General features: G+C 45.4%; 1 protein-coding gene across 1 annotated transcript in view; it reads right to left on the reverse strand.

Moving 5' to 3' along the window:
• Positions 1-21,136, reverse strand: part of LOC126341493 (estradiol 17-beta-dehydrogenase 2-like) — a 143,611-nt gene that overhangs the window by 79,819 nt on the left and 42,656 nt on the right. Inside the window, exon 3 of the mRNA XM_050001777.1 lies at positions 3,078-3,299. Coding sequence (XP_049857734.1) covers positions 3,078-3,299 — 222 coding nt within the window. The remainder of the gene's footprint in view (positions 1-3,077; positions 3,300-21,136) is intronic.

A 21,136-nucleotide genomic window follows, 5' to 3' on the forward strand; every position in this document is an offset into this window, starting at 1 on the left:
TGCTGCTGTTCCGGTTTTGGTTAGTGCCATTTTGCCAAGCACGGTATATTTTTATCATGGTGGCATGAGAGCAACTTACTAGCTTAGCCACTTCAGAAATGCTTTCACTCTTGGCTCGAAAGCCAAATTTGTACTTCAGACATATCACTCTGTTCCCACATTACGACAATGTCTGCACTGCTTCAGAATTCTCTCCTCCCCCTCCACTCGATAAGCTTTTTTATACTCGCCACTACTACTGCTGCTACCTGCCGTCTGCAGGCGGGTATTGCACGTTGACGTCGAAATACAGGCGATGATACGTTGATGTGAATGGACATTGTAAAATCTAATTTGCTGCCAGTCTGTTTCGTGCATATTGTCAGTTGTTTATTTGAGATGTGCTGCAACAGTAGCAGGAGACTGTACTTCTTGCTTTGTTTGGAAGCTAAGAGATTAAAAAAAAGGAATACATTGTTTTTAATGCCCATTGTTTTACACTTTCGGATGTGTAATACAGCGATTACCACGCAGCGTTCGTGAGGCTGAAGCCATCTGTGCTTTTAAATTTGGTCATAGTTGGTGAAAAACAGTAAAAACATCTGGTTTGATCACCTCAGGGCTTTAGCAGTCATAGTCCTATTGGAGATGGGATGCCATTGCCTAACCGCGACCTTTGAACTGAATCACCCAGCCAGTTATTGGCGTACTTACAGTTTAACATGGACTCCGAACCATGGTGCGACTTAGCAACTTTCACGTAAGAAATACTGGCAGAGGTACAAAAAAGTAAACGTCATGTTAAAATCTTATTACTGACCTCGAGTCGAACCCGAGGCCTTCGGATCCATAGTGTTGCACATAATCATGGTTCTTATATGGTGATTTGTAATCCCGTTTTAGAATTAATGTCTGGTATGAGTTGGCTATCGAACAAAAACACTGTTGCACTGGAAGGGTGAATCATTCTCAGCGATATTACCAATACTTTGGTTCAAAATGGTTGCCTCGCGGGATTAGGCGAGCGGTGTAGGGCACTGCAGTCATAAACTGTGCGGCTGGTCCCGGCGGAGGTTCGAGTCCTCCCTCGGGCATGGGTGTGTGTGTTTGTCCTTAGGATAATTTCGGTTAAGTAGTGTGTGAGCTTAGAGACTGATGACCTTAGCAGTTAAGTCCCATAAGATTTCTCACACATTTGTACATTTTTTTTTTCTTTCAGAATGGTTCAAATGGCTCTGAGCACTATCGGACATCAGTCTCCTAGAACTTAGAACTACTTAAACCTTACTAACATAAGGACATCACACACATGCATGCCCGAGGCCGGACTCGAACCTGCGACCGTGGCGGTCATGCGGTTCCAGAGTGCAGCGTCTAGAACCGGTTTTCTTCTCTCTCTCTCTCATTTTGTTCCTTTTCGTTCGTTGTATCTGCTCTGGGCGGACGTCGAAAGACACCAATTTCAGTTCGTTGTTCATCCATTAACTCAGTTTTTTTTTATTACAGAGGGCTGCCAACCCTCTGACCGAACACGCTGAGCTACCGTGCCGGCTGGAAGGCTCGGCCACTCCTACCAAGACATTCACGAAGTCACTGGTGACAGAACCCCAGGGATCGGTTGGAAAGGTCCCAGTAGCTTGTCTCATTTTTAAAACAAACAAAATGTATATCTGACAGAGAACAGGGAGATTTTGTGCACATTTTGAAGTTCACGGGTTGAGAGTGGCGGTTCTTGGTCTGAACAGTTGCAATGAGCTCAAGTGGTTAATAGAAACCACGAATTATTCTTTTCCAACTATTACTTTCTTTCCTCAAAGTTCACTGTTTAGAAATGTTTACCATCTGCTTAACTGCGATCGTAAAGTGGGACACCCGACGCAGATTGGTTTGTTTTACTTCTTTGTGATTTTGCTGTATATACAGCAGAATGCAATTGCTCTAAAACAGTATATGATTTTAAAATAGTCTTGTTAAACACAGGTAATTAACATGAAGGAAGTGTTATTGATTTAAACAGGTTTCTGGGTGCAGCACTGATTACTTCTAAGTGGTCATTGCGGCATCGATGGTAGATGGGGTGACTTTATTAATACTTCTGTAAACTACTGGAAGAAGACGATATTCTTTTTAATGCCAGCTTATTTCATATGGTGACAATGTTTATTTTCAGAAGACTTGGAAGCAACAAAATGTTAAAATTTCAATCACAATCGATATTTTCAAGAGTCGTAAGTGGAATGCATTAATTCAATAACTTGGGTAAGTGAGGAACAACTCTAGGTAAACATCTGAATAGAGTGTGATCAGGAGAAGATAACTAAGAAGCTAATGAAAGAGGTTGTACGAAAGAATTGTTCCGTGGGCTGGCGTAATGAGACAGGATCTGATTGTACTTGTCATTGAGATTTGGTGAGGTAGTATTAGAGATACCATACATGATACGTTCGCAGCTCGTGTTCTAGTGACTAGTGTTGCCTCTGGATCACGGGGTCCTGGAATTTGTATGAGCGCTGATGACAACGCAGTTAAGCGCCCCACAAACCGAACATCATCATCAAATACATGATACAATGTACGTGCGATGTGACAAGAATAGCTAAGTGGGAGACAGTGAAATGTTTGTAGACTGGATGCTACTGGACTGGGTTATAAAATCTCTCTGCGATGTAGTGCTATAAGAAAAGTCAGCATTTTAAAATCTTACCCATATATGACAGGTCCTTGGCAAATATATTAATTACTATAAATAAAATTCCCCTTTTGCCACAACGTGGTTCAGAATATACTACTAATTTATGGAGATTCACTCTAAATATTCAGTAACTTAATAGTGGAAAATTACAATCACGTAACAAGGTATAAGCTATCAGCTTCAAAATTTATTTTAGACGTGGCAGCAGGTACAAGGATCGTAGGCAGCTTATACTTCGCCGGACTGCGGTAATTTTCTACCATGACTATGAAATCCCTAAAGATGGGGCATTAATCCTTTGAGATTAGTAGCATTTAATAAAGGGCACTCTCGGAGAAGTAGAATCTTGTGGGTTGAATTTAAAAGTATTTCATATTTGCAATGCATTCCCGTCGTTTCTTCATACCTGTGCCTGAAGCGTCCGCGAGTGCCGCCTGCACAGAGACGACGGCGTCAGCCACCTGCTGGTCTGAGGTGACATCTAGCGGCAGTACACGCAACCTGGAGGAGCAGTCTGCGGCGAGTCTGCGCGCACCGGGGCCGTCAGGGAGCAAGCAGCCCGAGAACACCGGCACCCCCAACGCGTCCAGGCGGCGCGCCAGTTCGTGCCCGAAGCCAGAGTCGCAGCCTGCGAAGCACATAAGAACTACAAAATATGCGGCTCCTGACTGCCAATATTTACATTTACCGACATTTAATAACTAATCTGAATGAAATTTTCACTCTGCAGCGGGGCGTGCGCTGTTATTAAATTTCCTGGCATGTCAAACTGTGTGTCGCACCAAGGCTCAGGACCTATGCCTTTGCCAGTGTTAATCTGCCAGGAAGTTTTATAATAGCGCGCACTCTGCTGAAGTGTGAACATTCAACCTGGAAACATCCTACAGGCTGTGGATAAGCCATGTCTCCGCAATATCCTTCCATCCAGGAATGATAACTCTACAAGGGGAACTTTTGTAAAGTTTGGAATGTAGGAAACGAGGTACTGGTGAAGGAGAGTTATGAGGATGGGTGGTGAGTCGGCAGAAGTGTTGCCTGCGAAAGATAAAGGTCCCTAGTTGGAGTCTCGGTCCAGCACACAGTTTTAATCTGCCAGAAAGTTTCATTTCGTAACTTTTTGCCGTTGCCGTCTTTATGGTAAACTGTGCATTCCTGTTGGAATATAGTCGTTCCCTCTCTTTTATCACTTCCCGTAGGGTGTACGGCAAAACTCATCTCATCGATACTCCTGCAATGCTGACCAACACAAATTCTGATTGCCTTCACGAAACTCAAACGACTCACCGAAAACATAAAATCACATGCGCACTCTGATCTAAGCCTATGCCTTGTCAATACAAAGATGGGCAACGCATGTCTGTCTGGTTACCATAGAACCTGACCTCGCTAGACATGGTGGCCTGGCACTGTGTAGCTGGAAAGAATATTAACTTCTTCCGGCGCTGTTGGACATGCGAATTGGAATGTCGTTCATTCGTCTGCAGTGTGCGAAATCGCTTCCAGTGTGGCCCTCCAAAGCAATAAAATGTCAGGCCATAGCTTGTGATGGCTTTAGGATTGACTTTCTTATTAAATCAAGGAGAGCTGCTCTAGTCAACCTTCAAAGAATCACATTCTCTATCACAATAAACCTTGCCAATCAGTCAGACAGGCTTGGACCAAACTTGTTTGGTAACGAGTGATGTGAGTGGTAAAAGCGTACAATACATTTTTCAGCGACCATAAAGCTTCGAAACTTCTCACTACTGTTAACGTAGAACAAACAAAAAATATACTAAAGATAAAAATGCAACAATTTCCATTAGAATATCGTAAACCACATTAACTTATTATTGAATAGTTAAGATTTATCTCCTGTCAAGGAAACTGGAAGGTTGAATATACATATCAACAAAAAGTATTGCAGCATTTTGATAGTGTCGTCTCTCTGAAGGTAGTAAATATTAGAGCAAAGAGAATATATAACCATATGTAAGCTCTACAAGTAAATGAAAGATATCTGACACATTACAAAAAATGAAATGGGTAAATAAAAGAAAGCAGATAAGACTCTAATCTTGTTATACACACAAAAAAGTTAGAGTCCAGTGGAACAGCAAACACATTCAACAGCTACTTCACTGAAAAGCTCAAAATTTAATAAAAACGAATTTCAATAAGAATTAGCAGCGAATGGAAAACAAGAGCAACTCTTGAAATTTTCAATGTTTGTTGGGAATGTTGATCTGGAGGAAACAGTCAAGGTAGCCAAAAACTGAAAGCCACTTGCTCATTACGAATTGTTGGAACGTTATGAAGCATTTTGCACCCATGAGCCGTGGTAAAAGTTGCTCTTTTGAAGAGCGCGCCGCAGCGCGTAGTGTGTAGCAAGCGCCCTCCGTTTCTGCGGTGGCGCCGCTGTGGCAGTCGCAGCTTTGGTGTCTCCCTCTGGGTGGAAAGGGGAAAGGTTTCCTGTTCACGGTCATTTAAGGGTCGCTGTAACCTCGCCAGGGCATCTAGACGGTTGGATCCCCTCCTTCGAAAGCGTCAGATTGCAAAGCCTGGGCTACTCTCAGGATGGAATCTCGGTCTTCGAAGATTGTGTCTGTCTGTCTGCCCGCCGCTTGCTGCTGTCGCTGTTAGTCCGTCCGCCTGCCTGCTCGCTGTCCATCGCCGTCGTCGTAACCGCTGCCGCCGCCGTCGCCGCCGCCGCTGCTGCCTGCTGTCGTTGGTCGCCGCCCATCGCCGCCGCCGCCGCCTGCTTCCCGTCCGCCTGTCCGTCGCCGTTCGCCTTCAATGAGTACTCCCACCTCCACTGTCATCTACACCTCCCCCTTCCCCTCTCCCACAGTCACTTCCTGGAGTGCCGCCCCTGGCCTCCCTCCTTACACCTCCCCTTCCCTTCCCCCACTCACCCATCCCCCTATCTCCTCCCCTGCTGTATACCCTCCAGCCTCCACACTCTCAACAGCTCCCACTCCTACCCTCGCCCTCACGTACGCCTTTGTTGCCGCCTCTGCTGCTACCCCTCATGTGGTCAGCTTCCCCTCTCTCGACCACCCCGTCGCTTCGTCATCTGCATCTCCTGCACACGTCACGTCGCGCCGAGCCACCGTCGCCACCACTGAACCGGCTGCTTCTCCCAGCCCTCCACTACGCCACAGGGATCTGCCACCCGCAACCTCCCTCTCCTCCCTGTCCCTCTCCCTTCCTCCCAGCCTCCAAAAAACCCCAAAAGCGCGTCATTACTGACTCTGCTCCCGCCAATTCCCACAAAAAGTCAACACCAACTCCCCTTTCCCTTGCCGTCTCCATGGACACCACCCCTCCTCCTGCCACCCACACCTCCGCCCCCACCCTCCACACCTTTGTCCTGTAAACTACCGAACCTAAGTTCCTCGACACTTGTACCCTCACCGTTGAGATACAAAAGTACTTACCTGGTGCTCCCATCTCCCAACTCATTCCCTGCAGGGACTCAGTCCTAATCCAGTCCCCATCCCCATCCTTTCACACAGACCTCCTGCGAAAACTCCCACGAGTTATGTTTGGCCCCCACGCCTCTCTGACACCCTTCCTTTCCTCTTCCACTCCTCGTCAGCCCAGCCTCCCCGTCGCCCCCCAACCTACACCGCGGTGATCACCGAGCTCAACCTGGTGATCACAGAGGATGAAGTGTTGGCAGAACTGAACTCCCACCCAGACTTGGAAATCTGCTCTGCCCGCCGTATCAACAATGCCTCTGGTCCCACCTACCTCGTGCTGGTATTCTCTGAGTCCGCTCCATCCATTGACCATCTCCTCACCCAGGGTGCCCTGATATACCACTGTCGCCACCCTGTCGAGTTCTCCAAATCCTCTCCCCAATCCTACCGTTGCCAGTGGTGCCTTATATACAATGACAACCTGACTCCCAACTGCAAACCCCCCCACCTGTCCCCATTGCAAGGCCTCCCACTTTCTTAAGAACTGCCCCAACCTCTCTGCTCCTCCTGCCTGTAATACCTGCAATGGCCCCCATCCCATCTACTCCCACAAGTGTAAAGCTAAACCCCCTCCAGCCACCCCTGAGCTTACAGTCCCAGTTTGTCCTGTTGATCCCCCTGTCCATCCCAACAATTCCCTCCGTCCACCCCCACGGCCGAGAACTTCATTCGGTTCCTTACTGTTGTATTCCAAAACATTCACCCTTTTCAGTGCCCCCATACCATCCAACAAATCTCCCTTGCTGCTCGCTCTCTTTTCCACCTGAACACCTTCGCCACTTACTCCCACAACCAAGCCCACTTCACCTTCACCCGCCTTGACACCCTAGTTTAAGTCTCTTCCCTTCCCTCTCTTCCCCCCCTCCTTCCCGCCATGGCGCGGCACGAGTATCGCATCCTCTTCCAGAACATTCGCTCCTTCCGCTCCAAGAAATACCTGCTCATGCACACCCTCTCCCACCACCAGGTCGACACCTTCCTCTTGAACGAAACCTTTCTCCAGTGCCACCATTCTATCCGCACCTCTCCCTATATCGTCCACCGCACTGGCGCTCCTGGTCCTCGTGCACAGGGTGGAGTCATGATTGGCCACCTTAAGAATATCCCCATCCAGCCACAACCTCTCCTCAATGACCCCACTGAACACCTTATCCTTAGCGTCTTCTTCTCCTCCCTCACCATTACCTGTGCCACCATCTATGTCCACTCCACTGCTTCTCTTCCTTATGACTTCATCTCACACATTGACCACACCTTCTCCATCTATGTGATTGCCGCCGATCTCAACATCCATAGCCGCACTCCTGCTGCCCTTCAGCAGTTCCTCTCCACAATCCAAGGTGACCTTGTTCCCCTTCCCCAGCACACCCGACCTGAAAGTGACACCACCCCCGATGTTGTCATTGCCTTCACCAACCTCCTTGGGCGTATCACTGTCGCTGTCCTTGACCCTACAGGTAGCGATCACCTCCCTGTCCTTATCATCATAACGTCTGCTCACCGCCCCCCTCCGGCTCTGCATCCTGCACCCCCTCCCAAGGTCGTCCATGACTATTGCCGTGCCAACTGGGATGCTTACTGTAACTCTATCTCCACCCAGGTCGAAAGCCACCCTCTTACCTATCGCCATCCTGAAGACATCATCCACGCCTCGTCCTTCCTTCAGAAGGTAATTACTGACTCTGTGGAGGCCCATGTTCCTACTAAAACCATCCACCCACACCGTCCCACTCTCCCTCCGCGGGCTGTCCTCCTCCTCCGTGAAGCCCGCCGCCTCTATCGCTCCTTCCTGCGCACTCGTGACAGGGATACACTCCAACGCCACCGGCAAATACAGCGACATGTACGGAACCTTATTACAGCAACAAAACGCCGAGATTGGCGCCAGACCTGCACACGACTCAACGCCACCCTCTCTATCAACTCCTCCAAGTACTGGTCTGCGTTCCATCGTCTTACTGGTTTCCTTTCGGCTCCCCACTACCCCCTTCACCATAACGATCGCCCCCTTCCTGACAACCTCAGTACGGCCAACCACTTCGCTTCCCACTTTTCCGAGGTCTTCTCCATCCCCGACTATCCCCACTTTGATTATTCTCTTTTACCCACCATCATGGAACGTGCTGATACCTCGGTCGCTCCACTTGCTTCTAGTGTCCAGTACTTGGGGCAGTTGCCCCCCTCTGACATAAACGCTCCCATCGCAGCACAAGACATTAAACTTATCCTCTGGTCCAAATGCAACATGGCCCCTGGTCATGACTGTGTCACCTACCGTCATCTTTGAGAAAGCCCTTTTCCTTCCTGACTGTCCTTGCCCATCTCTACAGTGTCATCCTCTCTACTGGTTTCTACCCTGACCTGTGGAAGACCTCCCGCGTCCTCTTATTCCTCAAACCCAACAAACCCCCTTCTGACGCCTCTTCCTATCATCCCATCTGGCTCACCTCCATGTTCAGTAAGGTCTTTGAATCCATCCTCTCCCATCGTATCCATCAGCACCTTGCTCAACACCACCTCTTCCTCCTTGCCCATTGTGGCTTTCGACCCTCCTTCTCTGCTGAAGACCAACTCCGCAACCTTGTTCTCCTTCTGTCCCTCCAGCTCAACACCCGTCGCTCTGCCATTTTTGTTTCCCTTGACTTCCAAAATGCCTATGACCGTGTATGGCATCCCGGTCTCCTCTTTAAACTCCAAACCTATGCCCTGACTATCAATTTCGTCCGTCTGGTCACTTCCTTCCTCTCGCACTGTCCCTCCTATATCACCCTCCACAACACCAACTCCCGTATCTTTTATCCCACTGCTGGTGTCCCCATGGGTTCTGTCCTCTCCCCTCTCCTTTATCTCTTGTATACAGCTGATATGCCCAAGCCACCCCCACCAGTCCACCTTATCCAGTATGCTGATGACACCGCCTTCCTGGCTCTCTATCCTACCCTTCAACGGTCTCAACGTACCCTCCAAACCCACCTTAACCAGTTCACCACTTGGTGTAACCAGTGGTTCCTCCATCTCACCCCCTCCAAAATCCAGCCAATCATCATAGGCCGCACCTCTCGCTCCTTTCACCTCCATTATTTCTATCTCACCCTTTATGGTCGTTCCATCCAGCTCATCCACACCCTGAAATACCTTGGCCTCACTCTCGACCGACACCTCACCTGGACCCCTCATCTCCTGACCATCCAGCAGAAACCCCATTCCTGCCTCCACCTTCTGAAACTCCTGTCTGGCCGGACATGGGGATTGCATCCTTCTACCATCCCGTGGTCTAGGGGTAGCGTCTTTGATTCATAATCAAAAACGTCTTCGGTCCTGGGTTCGATCCCCACCACTGCCTAAATTTTGATAAATTATCAGCATTGGTGGCTGAAGACTTCCGGCATAGGAAGTCAGCCTCATTCTGCCAACAGCCCTGTCAAAGAGGGTGGAGGCGGATAGAGGTTCAGGGCACTCTCTTGTCCTATGGGTGGGAAATTGCCCCTATAGGCGGAAGAATCAGCAATGATCAACGACATGAGGATGCAGAAGGCAATGGAAACCACTGCATTAAAGACACGTAACGTGTGTCCACAGGACATGTGGCCTGTAGTTGAAGAAGAGTCATGATGATCTCTCCATTGGCAAAAGATTCCATAATAGTCCCCCCATTCAGATCTCCGGGAGGGGACTGCCAAGGGGGAGGTTACCATGAGAAAAAGATTGAATAATCAATGAAAGGATAACTTTCTTCGAGTGGGCGCGTGGAATGTCAGAAGCTTGAACGTGGTAGGGAAACTAGAAAATGCAAAGGCTTAATCTAGATATAGTAGGGGTCAGTGAAGTGGAAGGAAGACAAGGATTTCTGGTCAGATGAGTATCGGGTAATATCAACAGCAGCAGAAAATGGTATAACAGGTGTAGGATTCGTTATGAATAGGAAGGTAGGGCAGAGGGTGTATTACGGTGAACAGTTCAGTGACCGGGTTGTTCTAATCAGAATCGACAGCAGACCAACACCGACAACGATAGTTCAGGTATACATGCCGACGTCGCAAACTGAAGATGAACAGATAGAGAAAGTGTATGAGGATATTGAAAGGGTAGTGCAGTATGTAAAGGGGGACGAAAATCTAATAGTCATGGGCGACTGGAATGCAGTTGTAGGGGCAGGAGTAGAAGAAAAGGTTACAGGAGAATATGGGCTTGGGACAAGGAATGAAAGAGGAGAATGACTAATTGAGTTCTGTAACAAGTTTCAGCTAGTAATAGCGAATACCCTGTTCAAGAATTACAAGAGGAGGAGGTATACTTGGAAAAGGCCAGGAGATACGGGAAGATTTCAATTAGATTACATCATGGTCAGACAGAGATTCCGAAATCAGATACTGGATTGTAAGGTGTACCCAGGAGCAGATGTAGACTCAGATCACAATATAGTAGTGATGAAGAGTAGGCTGAAGTTTAAGACATTAGTCAGGACGAAGTGGGATATGGAAATTCTAAGGAATGATGAGATAAGTTTGAAGTTCTCTAACTCTATAGATACAGCAATAAGCAATAGCGCAGTAGTCAGTACAGTTGAAGAGGAATGGACATCTCTAAAAAGGGCCATCACAGAAGTTGGGAAGAAAAACATAGGTACAAAGAAGGTAGCTGCGAAGAAACAATGGGTAACAGAAGAAATACTTCAGTTGATTGATGAAAGGAGGAAGTACAAACATGTTCCGGGAAAATCAGGAATACAGAAATACAAGTCGCTGAGGAATGAAATAAATAGGAAGTGCAGGGAATCTAAGACGAAATGGCTGCAGGAAAAATGTGAAGACATCGAAAAAGATATGATTGTCGGAAGGACAGAATCAGTATACAGGAAAGTCAAAACAACCTTTGGTGACATTAAAAGCAACGGTGGTAACATTAAGAGTGTAACGGGAATTCCACTGTTAAATGCAGAGGAGAGAGCAGATAGGTGGAAAGAATACACTGAAAGCCTCTATGAGGGTGAAGATTTGTCTGATGTGATAGAAGAAGAAATAGGAGTCGATTTAGAAGAGATAGGGGATCCAGTATTAGAATCGGAATTTAAAAGAGCTTTGGAGGACTTACGGTCGAGTAAGGCAGAAGGGATGGATATCATTCCATCACAATTTCTAAAATCATTAGGGGAAGTGGCAACAAAACGACTATTCACGTTGGTGTGTAGAATATATGAGTCTGGCGACATACCATCTGACTTTCGGAAAAGCATCATCCACACAATTCCGAAGACGGCAAGAGCTGACAAGTGCGAGAATTATCGCACAATCAGCTTAACAGCTCATGCATCGAAGCTGCTTACAAGAATAATATACAGAAGAATGGAAAAGAAAATTGAGAATGCGCTAGGTGACGATCAGTTTGGCTTTAGGAAAAGTAAAGGCACGAGAGAGGCAATTCTGACGTTACGGCTAATAATGGAAGCAAGGCTAAAGAAAAATCAAGACACGTTCATAGGATTTGTCGACCTGGAAAAAGCGTTCGACAATATAAAATGGTGTAAGCTGTTCGAGATACTGAAAAAAGTTAGGGTAAGCTATAGGGAGAGACGGGTCATGTACAATATGTACAACCACCAAGAGGGAATAATAAGAGTGGACTATCAAGAACGAAGTGCTCGTATTAAGAAGGGTGTAAGACAAGGCTGTAGCCTTTCGTCTCTACTCTTCAATCTGTACATCGAGGAAGCAATGATGGAAATAAAAGAAAGGTTCAGGAGTGGCATTAAAATACAAAGGATATCAGTGATACGATTCGCTGATGATATTGCTATTCTGAGTGAAATTGAAGAAAAATTAAATGATCTGCTGAACGGAATGAACAGACTAATGAGTACACAGTATGGTTTGAGAGTAAATCGGAGAAAGACGAAGGTAATGAGAAGTAGTAGAAATGAGAACAGCGAGAAACTTAACATCAGGATTGATGGTCTCAAAGTCAATGAAGTTAAGGAATTCTGCTACCTAGGCAGTAAAGTAACCAATGACGGACGGCGCAAGGAGGACATCAAAAGCAGACTCGCTATGGCAAAAAAGGCATTTCTGGCCAAGAGAAGTCTACTAATATCAAATACTGGCATTAATTTGAGGAAGAAATTTCTGAGGATGTACGTCTGGAGTACAGCATTGTATGGTAGTGAAACATGGACTGTGGGAAAACCGGAACAGAAGAGAATCGAAGCATTTGAGATGTGGTGCTGTAGACGAATGTTGAAAATTAGGTGGACTGATAAGGTAAGGAATGAGGCGGTACTATGCAGAATCGGAGAGGAAAGGAATATGTGGAAAACACTGATAAGGATAAGGGACAGGATGATAGGACATCTGCTAAGACATGAGGGAATGACTTCCATGGTACTAGAGGGAGCTGTAGAGAGCAAAAACTGTAGAGGAAGACAGAGATTGGAATACATCCAGCAAATAATTGAGGATGTAGGTTGCAAGTGCTACTCTGAGATGAAGAGGTTGGCACAGGAAAGGAATTCGTGGCGGGCCGCATCAAACCAGTCAGTAGACTGATGACAAAAAAAAAAAAAGCCATCCTCCACACCTACAAATCCCTCATCAGTCCTATCCTCTGTTATGCCAGCGTTGCCTGGATCTCCGCTCCCACCTGCTTTTACAAGGCCCTCAAATCCTTGAACGCCATGCACTCCGCCTTGCCTTCCGTATCCCTTTTCCTTCCCCCACACGGCTCCTGTATGAACTGATCCCCTGCCACCACCTCCTCCTATTCCTCCAACATCTCCGTGTCCTTTACATTGTCCACAGGCTTGATGCCTCCCACACTCTGGTTTCCTCCTTCCTCTCCACCCCCCGCCCATTGCCGCGCCTCTATCGCTGTATCCCTCCCTCTCTGCACCTCCACCCCCTCCAGCTCCTTCATCAGGGCAATTTCCACCGCCTCCCCCTCCCAGATGACGAACTTCGCTGTGACATCTACCCTTCCTCCAAACTATAACCTGACCTTGTTTCCCTCCCCCCCTCCCCAGGTCCCCCTTTTTCCTCTACCCTCCTTCTCCCAGAGCGGATTCTCCTCCATCCCCCCCCCTCCCCTGAGACCCTGCACCCCATACTTGCCTCTTTCCTTCCCACATCCGTCCATACCTGGCCCTCTTCGGCGCGCCCCCCGCTCATCTCCCCCATCTCTTCCCCTCCCTCCCTTCTTCAGGTCTCCCTCATCTCCTAGCGCCTGGCAGATCCTCAGTTTTGATCATCATTAGTGTGCCACATCAGTGATGTGCCTCAAGAGGTATGATTGTAATTGTATACTGCCTTGAGGTTCGCTGTCAGTGTACGTTATGTGCTACGCCATCTGTTGATACTTTTATGCTCCAGTTATACTGTGCCTTGTGATTTTTTAATCGTCTCAGTGTGTGGCTTTTTGTGTGTGCTACTTTTAAACAGTTTTTTATCTCCTTTTTACAGTCTCCCCGTTTTTTGTCTATTGCCATCCCCTTTTTTTATAGCTCTGTTCACCATATTCTCTCCTTTGTTATTTTTAAATGTCTTCTATTGTTTGTTCTATGTCTTTCGGCTGAAGATCAGCGCATATGCTGCTGCCAGCCCGCCCCAATGGGGAATTGAAATACAATAAAGAAAAAAAAGAAAAAAAACTCGCCAGGGGTCAGTCTGTCAGTCTCGGCGAGTATAGGCAGTTGGTCAGTCGGGGTGAGGCTAGGTCAGTCTCGTGTCACCAGTTGCTTGTCTGTCTCTCGTTTGCATTTGTGCTGCAGTTAGTGTCTGTCTGTCGTCGGTGTGCTAGTATGTCTGTCTTTTGGATCAAACTTTAAAGCCAGAAAATCAGAGTCTTGCCACTCCGCCAGTAACAGAACTCAGCTAGTGGTCGCCCAGTCGGGGCTGAGTTCCTGCATCTGAGTCTGCGCGATAGGCCACTAGTCTGCTAGAGTTGCTCTGGCAACGGTCATTGGCGGTTGGATCGATCGGCTGGACGGTCGCGCACTGAGACACGAGATGACTTTTCCGCCTTGAGCGTCGGCGCGTGTGAGGTCCCCACGTGAGTTCAGTGGGCAGCGCCGTATAGAAAGGGGTAGTGACTTCGCGGTTCACACGAGAGTAACAGGAGCGAAACCACGACATCGGACTGGCTGGGGCGAGCTGCGACGCCGTGAGACGGGAGATCGGCGCGCCTTCCTGCGTCCGTTGAAGCGGCTGGCAGAGGACGGTTCGGGAGAGCGTTGGGGGTTGCTGCCCCAGGCCTTTGCCAGAAATCGCAGTTTATTAGAAGTTATGTCATTGGAGATATGTTGTTTCATTTACTTGTTAAATTCTACTTATTTTCTTGGTGAGGTCACCAGTCGCTTTGTTTTGGGGACGTCCCACCATTCTTCTCCGTTTGTCCTCCCGCGGGAAGGTGGTTATTTGTGAATTGGGTGGTCCGTGTTTCCCTTGTGGAATTGGGGAGGTTTAGAGCAATCTGCGGTTAGGATTGTTTAGTAACTTTCCCCCTCCCCCCCACCCCCCTGTCAATCTGCCATACGTTAATAGCTGCCTCTGTCATGTTTATCGGATTCGGTGTTAACGAATTTATTGCTTAAAGGCCGAATTCTTTATCTTGCCCATCATCTTGCGAGGTGGTGTACGTGTAATGTAGAGCATGTTGTACATTTTATGTAAGTCTGCATTTTATGGGTTTTATTTAAATAGTCATTTTACGTTATAAGGTTGCCACCCTTCCACCGTAAGAGTCCCTTAAAAATGCACTTTCGGTGACAAATAATTTGAGAGTTGTACCATTTCCATCCCTCTTACGGGGTGCATAGTTTACGTGTTTGTGAGAGTTTTTAAAAAAAATTAGTTTAAAGTAATCTGGTGTGTTGCAGATTTGCACCAGTGTACTCTTTCAGAGGTTGTTGTGAGCGGTCATGACTACGGCCGTGTTGAAAGGGAGCAGGCAAGCTTCTCAGCCTGAAGGCTCATACTGTTAATATTGTTCTGTCTGCATCTAAATAAAATTGTAACTTGATATTTCGAGGGTGCTTTTCTGCTTATAATTTTGAATCTGTTTTGAGAAAGCTTTAGGAATAAAATTCACATTTGTTAAAAGTAATTGCATGTTCCGTCAGTTACACCGTGCCAACTACTTCCACGCTCACCTAGTGTGATTAAATGTGTTCTTGATGAATCGCTAGTAAATAAAGTAAATTCTTTAAGAAAAGATTTTGAAAGTAAATTTACGGTTCACCCTACCTCCCCAAAATGTAACTGAGCTTTTCACTAATCTATGTAACTGGTCACTGAAATGAGGCATCTTTCCAGAAGTGTTAAGAACAAAGGAAAAATCGTAAGGAGATTGTGGACTGTGATATGGTTCCAGATACAATATTGTCTGTTGTAGCATTAGAGAAATGCCTAAAACACACACACACACACACACACACACACACACACACACACACACACACACACACACACACACATCAAAGACATTATGACCCAAACAATCGTGTTACACAATTTTTATCCGCAGTGTGAAAAAGCATACAATTTTTTTCTTTTTTCATATTTTTTTTTAGGAGCCATGGCTAGAAGTTATTTCATGAATGTTTCGCAGTCCTGGTTCTACAGGAGGTATCTGAAGCCAGTAACATGGCTGATGAATTGATTAAACGAACAGTCAGGAGCCCAGAAGAGTAGCACAGAATCACACCACAAAACAACTGTCAGTATCACTGTTTGTTCCATCAACTTTTACTTTAAATAATTACATTCCAAGTCAGTCTGTCTTAGTATTCATAAATGCGCAGGACAAACTGAGTCATGCACGCACCTTGATATCGATTCTGGTACTCGAACCTCTTAGGTTTCGCAGGCTTCCCTGCCGTTGACTTTAGCAGCAACGTGAGGACTTCCAGTGTATATTACAGAATACATACAATTTCTGTACTGAGTTCGCCGAAACAGGCAGTAATACCTTTTCGTAATTTGCAAGGCTGTAGTCTAGTGTAACGGGCTCTGTTTACTTACAATAAGTCAGAACTTTATTCATCTTTATTACCATTCACTCGCTATGTAAATCTGTTCCAGAAGCTCTTCTGAATCAACCAATCACCTGTACCCCTAAAAGCAATGCTCTTGTTACTAGTTGATAGGTTTCAGTTCTATTGCATCATTCTGCTCCGTCCACTTCATGAACAGGCTTAGTTTGTTTTTCTATAAAATTTTCTTATTAACATCCTGGTTGTCTACTTCAGACGTGTGCGGTTTGTTTCTTTTTTAAGCGTTTGATTGTATTACCTGTTTGTTTTAGTATTGATCGGAGAGCGTTCTACTTTGGCTACTTTACAGACGCGTATAAAAGTTTCTCTTTTTAAACCTTTAACGGTTTCAGGCGTGTGCTTCGGTAAGTTATGAACGCACTGTTGTGTCTGCTTGACAAACAGGCGCAATTTTTCGCGCTTAAAAATTATTTTGGGTTTATGACTTCACTGACTGCTTCACAGACACATATAGGACTTTAAGTGTCTGTTACTGTTTATTACGGGATCTGTTGCTAAAATCTTTGTTAAATTCTTTTAAATTTATCGTAATATGAAGATTTGTTTTCAGCTGGTAGATTCTTACAATCAAATGTTCGCCCGTTATGTCAAAACAGTTTTAGTTATTTTGATACTTGATAAATATGCCTCTATGATAAATAAATAATTATTTTTTCAATAATTTTATTTACGCTCAGCACCGTGCCACTCCCAGACCTGGACTCCCTACCAATTCACAAACACTGGAATGTAATTTAGGATTGCAATATTAATTATAACAACGCCGACCAACAGGAAATGCCTTTTACTGATGACGACTATTCATACCAGTAACAAAAATGTTCGGGTAAAGGACACGATGATAAAGCATCCATTCACATTACCTTCTTGTCATACCTTCTAATTCTGATTTGACTTGCTATCCAATTACACTGTTTTAAGCGTGCTGCAATGTGGATACCACAGGGCCGCGGGATGTGGTGTGGGTCAAGCAACGACAAACAACATGCTTGTGTTTTGTTTGTATGCATGGTGTTACTCTGCACACCAAAAATGCATATTTAACGGCCTGTATTTATTAGAATATCATCCCTGATGTCTATAAGGAGTGCGTGGTACAATTCCCAACCTAACAGCAGAGTCCAACACTGACAACCGTATGAAAGAACGTGATAATGTTACCCTAGCATGGAGGGTTGCCATAATGTATGGATGACTTTGACAGCGTTTTAAGTAAAACTAAGACGCATACTTTGATAAGATAATACGTTTAATCTAGACTTAGGTGCACAGTCCCGCACTTTTGCACCTTCATTAGTAGCAAACGTCTCAGAACACATTATTTCATACGAGCACGCCAAAAGAACGAGTGTGTGTAATTAATTTCGAAGTTAAGTTTGTGATCCATTTGTATCGCTTTGTGTTTATGGAATCACACCACTTAACAAGGCATTTGAATATTTTGACAATACGTGCGTTTTAGTGTTGGCTTTGGCACTTAGTGTTATGTGGGCTAACATTTGGATGGAGTACAATTTGTAGTCACACTGGTTGGAATGGGACTATGTATCACAGATGGACGGTAAAAAAATAGCAACGTATAGACTATGGAAAATATGAAAAAACGTAAAAGTAGAAAAAATATGGAGAAAAACGAAAAAATGGAACAAAAAGGTGGAGAAATATGGAAAGACCACAAAAAAAGGAAAAAAATACGGTAGAAACCGGATATGGCATGGTCGTAGAGGGTATATTTAGTTATCATTAGGAAGTAGTCGAATTTTGTGGCATAAGCACTAGACCAAAGTATCTATAGATCTCTCAGATACTTTCCTAGAAAGCTGCAACTTTGTACGAAGGAACAGAACTATTAGAATCAGAATACAACCTGCTTACATAATGTCCGAGATTAGTAGTAAAGGTTGAGAGATGTCACTGGCTTCCATTGAAAAAGATATGTGGAGTTCGTTTATACAGAGGAACAGAGAGACGTGACGTCACACACATATGCTTAGAAACAATAGAACATTGTACACATGGACAGAGGCTGTAGTTTCTTGATGTAACGGCTAGAAATAAGTGAAGGACTGTTAATGCAGAGCCATGGTGACAAGACGAAACTCCCATACTCCTATTGGTTCTGTGTGCATGAGAATCCGTAAAGTTTTATTATTTGGATTCCGAATCCTTTGTATTCCTCCCAATATATGCGAGTTGCAAGTCATATATATTTGGAATCGTAAAATATTTGGATGCAGTTTAAACTGCATAAACGATAAGCAGCATACATGGATCACGTATTGACACTACAGTAGATGAAATTACGAGAAGCTTGCTTATAGAGGATAGAAGGCCTCTGTGCACATTTTATTTACATGTCTTAGATTAGTTAATAATACACACACCAAAAAAAGTTTTGCATCACCCCGATTCCCAGAACTCCTGAAGATAGACGTCGACTGTGGATATTGTATCACAGACACGGTCCCATTGACTTTTCAGAGAAGTCACTAAACCCGCCCAAAGATTTAAACAACCATGCATGAGAAGCGAACATTAGACGGAGGCGTTCAGACAGTCAATCAGTTCCAGTCGTTCCATCAGGAAGGAGGTACAGGGCTCGTGTTGTCTGTAGTTCAACCCTTCCTATACGGTCAATACCGCGGTTCGATCGCGTCCACATTGTTACTTTGTGCCAGGATGGACTCTCAACAAGGGAAGTGTCCAGGCGTTTCGAAGTGAACCAAACAGATGTTGTTCGGACATACAGAGATACAGAGAAACAGAAACTGTCGGACATCCCTCGCTCAGGCCGCCCAAAGGCTAATACTGGAGTGGATGACCGCCACCTATGGATTATGGCTCTGAAAAACATGAACCCTATCGAACATGCCTGGATAGATTGAAAAGGGCTGTTTATGGACGACGTGCCCCACCAACCACTCTGAGGGATGTACGCCGAAACGCAGTTGAGAAGTGGGACAATCTGAACCAATAGCGCCTTGATGAACTTGTGGATAGCATGCCACGACGGATACAGGTTCAAATGGTTCAAGTGGCTCTGAGCACTATGAGACTTAACATCTGAAGTCATCAGTCCCCTTACGTAAACCTAACTAACTTAAGGACATCACACACATCCATGCCCGAGGGAGGATTCGAACCTGCGACCGTAGCGGTCGCGCGGTTCCAGGCTGACGCGCCTAGAATCGCTCGACCACAACGGCCGGCACGGATGTAGACATGCATCAATGCAAGAGGACGTGCTATTGGGTATTAGAGGTACCGGTGTGTACAGGAAACTAGACCACCAACTATGAAGGTCTCGCTGTATGGTGGTACAACATTCAATGTGAGGTTTTCATGAGCAACAAAAAGGGCGGAAATTATCTTTACGTTGATCTCTATTCCAAATTTCTGTATAGGTTACAGAGGTGATGGAAAACTTTTTTGATTTGTGTACTAATGCTCGGCATTTGTCTAATTTTTTAACGATTTAATTTACTTTTAACCATTTTTTGGTTGTTCTCTTAAGCTGTATCAGTTATGATATATAGACTGCTTTCGACACACGTGCATAGGGCTGTTTTGAAGGGAAGCTATCACACACTGGAAACAAAGGAGTCTGAGGGTGCTCTCAGCCCGATGATGTTCATATCTCTAATCGCTATGGCGAGGAAGGTTATGCCCACAATTGTTCAGTTGCTAAGGTCTCTCGATAGCTGTAACTGCCACCCTGCAAGCTCCTGTCGTGGTCCTACTGTTTTTCAATGTTTAACATTTTAATATCATACATTATTAATTTTTTTTAAAAATAAGCAATTACGCTCTTGTTATAAAGCGGCTCTGGACGACAGTTAAGAAATGATCTTCCGGCATTAGTGTGCGTTCTGATGTTTGAGTAATACTAAGCATGCAAGGAATTCACGTCCACCCTCCCCGTAGCCCTCGGGTATCCACGTCGCACTACACACACAGAATAGTGTAACTACATTCAGACTTGTATTATATGACCGAAAATCCTGTTGTTCTGGGTCTTTGCTCCGAGGTTTTTGCTATAGATACAAATTATTGAGTAAACTGTGTTTGAAATGTGGTAATCTCATGCAAAATCCCTCTGTTTGTAATTTAAACTTGCAGTTTAAAACACTGTGCCAGGTTAAGACTGGAGCTTAGGAACTTTGTCTTCCAGGGGCAATAGCTCTACCAAATGAGCTAGTCAAGCATGACCCACAAACCATCCTCAGGATGTACTTCCGTCAATACCTCATCTCCTATTTTTCAAATTCCACACTATTTTTCCTGTGAAACTTGCGTGACTAGCACTACTGGAAAAAAGGAGATTAGATTAGATTAGATTAGATTAGATTAATAAATGTTCCATAGATCATGAATACGACACTTCGTAATGATGTGGAACGTGTCAGAGAGACATGGACATGGCTTAGCCACAGCCAGTGGGATATTTCCGGAGATAGTTTTGGCTTCGCCCGCAAAAGGCAAATGTCCTGACTGCCAGTCTGGGTCCGGTGTGCAGTTTTAATCTCGTGGACTGGGTGTGGTGTTGTCCTATTCATCATTTCATCCTCACCACCGGCACGCGAGTCGCCCAGAGTGGCGTCGAATGTAATAAGACCCGCACTCGGCCACCGAACTTCCCTAGATGGGGCCTCCGGTCCGGCAATGCCGTACGATTATTTCATTTCATTTCATATGTCAGAAAGTTTCATATGAGCACTCCGCCGCAGAGTGAAAACTTCATTCTATACTTCAAATTACTTGACGTGGAAATCGGTTACATAAACTTATGCTCCTGGCGTTCTCGAATAAAATAGTACACTATGTGATCAAAAGTATCCGAACACCCAAAAAAAACATATTTTTCATATTACATGAATTGTGCTGCTACCTACTGCCAGGTACTCCTAATCAGCGCCCTCAGAAGTCATTAGACAAGGTGAGAGAGCAGAGTGGGGCACTCTG

The sequence above is a fragment of the Schistocerca gregaria genome, chromosome 1, assembly GCF_023897955.1.
Source record: "Schistocerca gregaria isolate iqSchGreg1 chromosome 1, iqSchGreg1.2, whole genome shotgun sequence".
Classification (NCBI taxonomy): domain Eukaryota; kingdom Metazoa; phylum Arthropoda; class Insecta; order Orthoptera; family Acrididae; genus Schistocerca; species Schistocerca gregaria.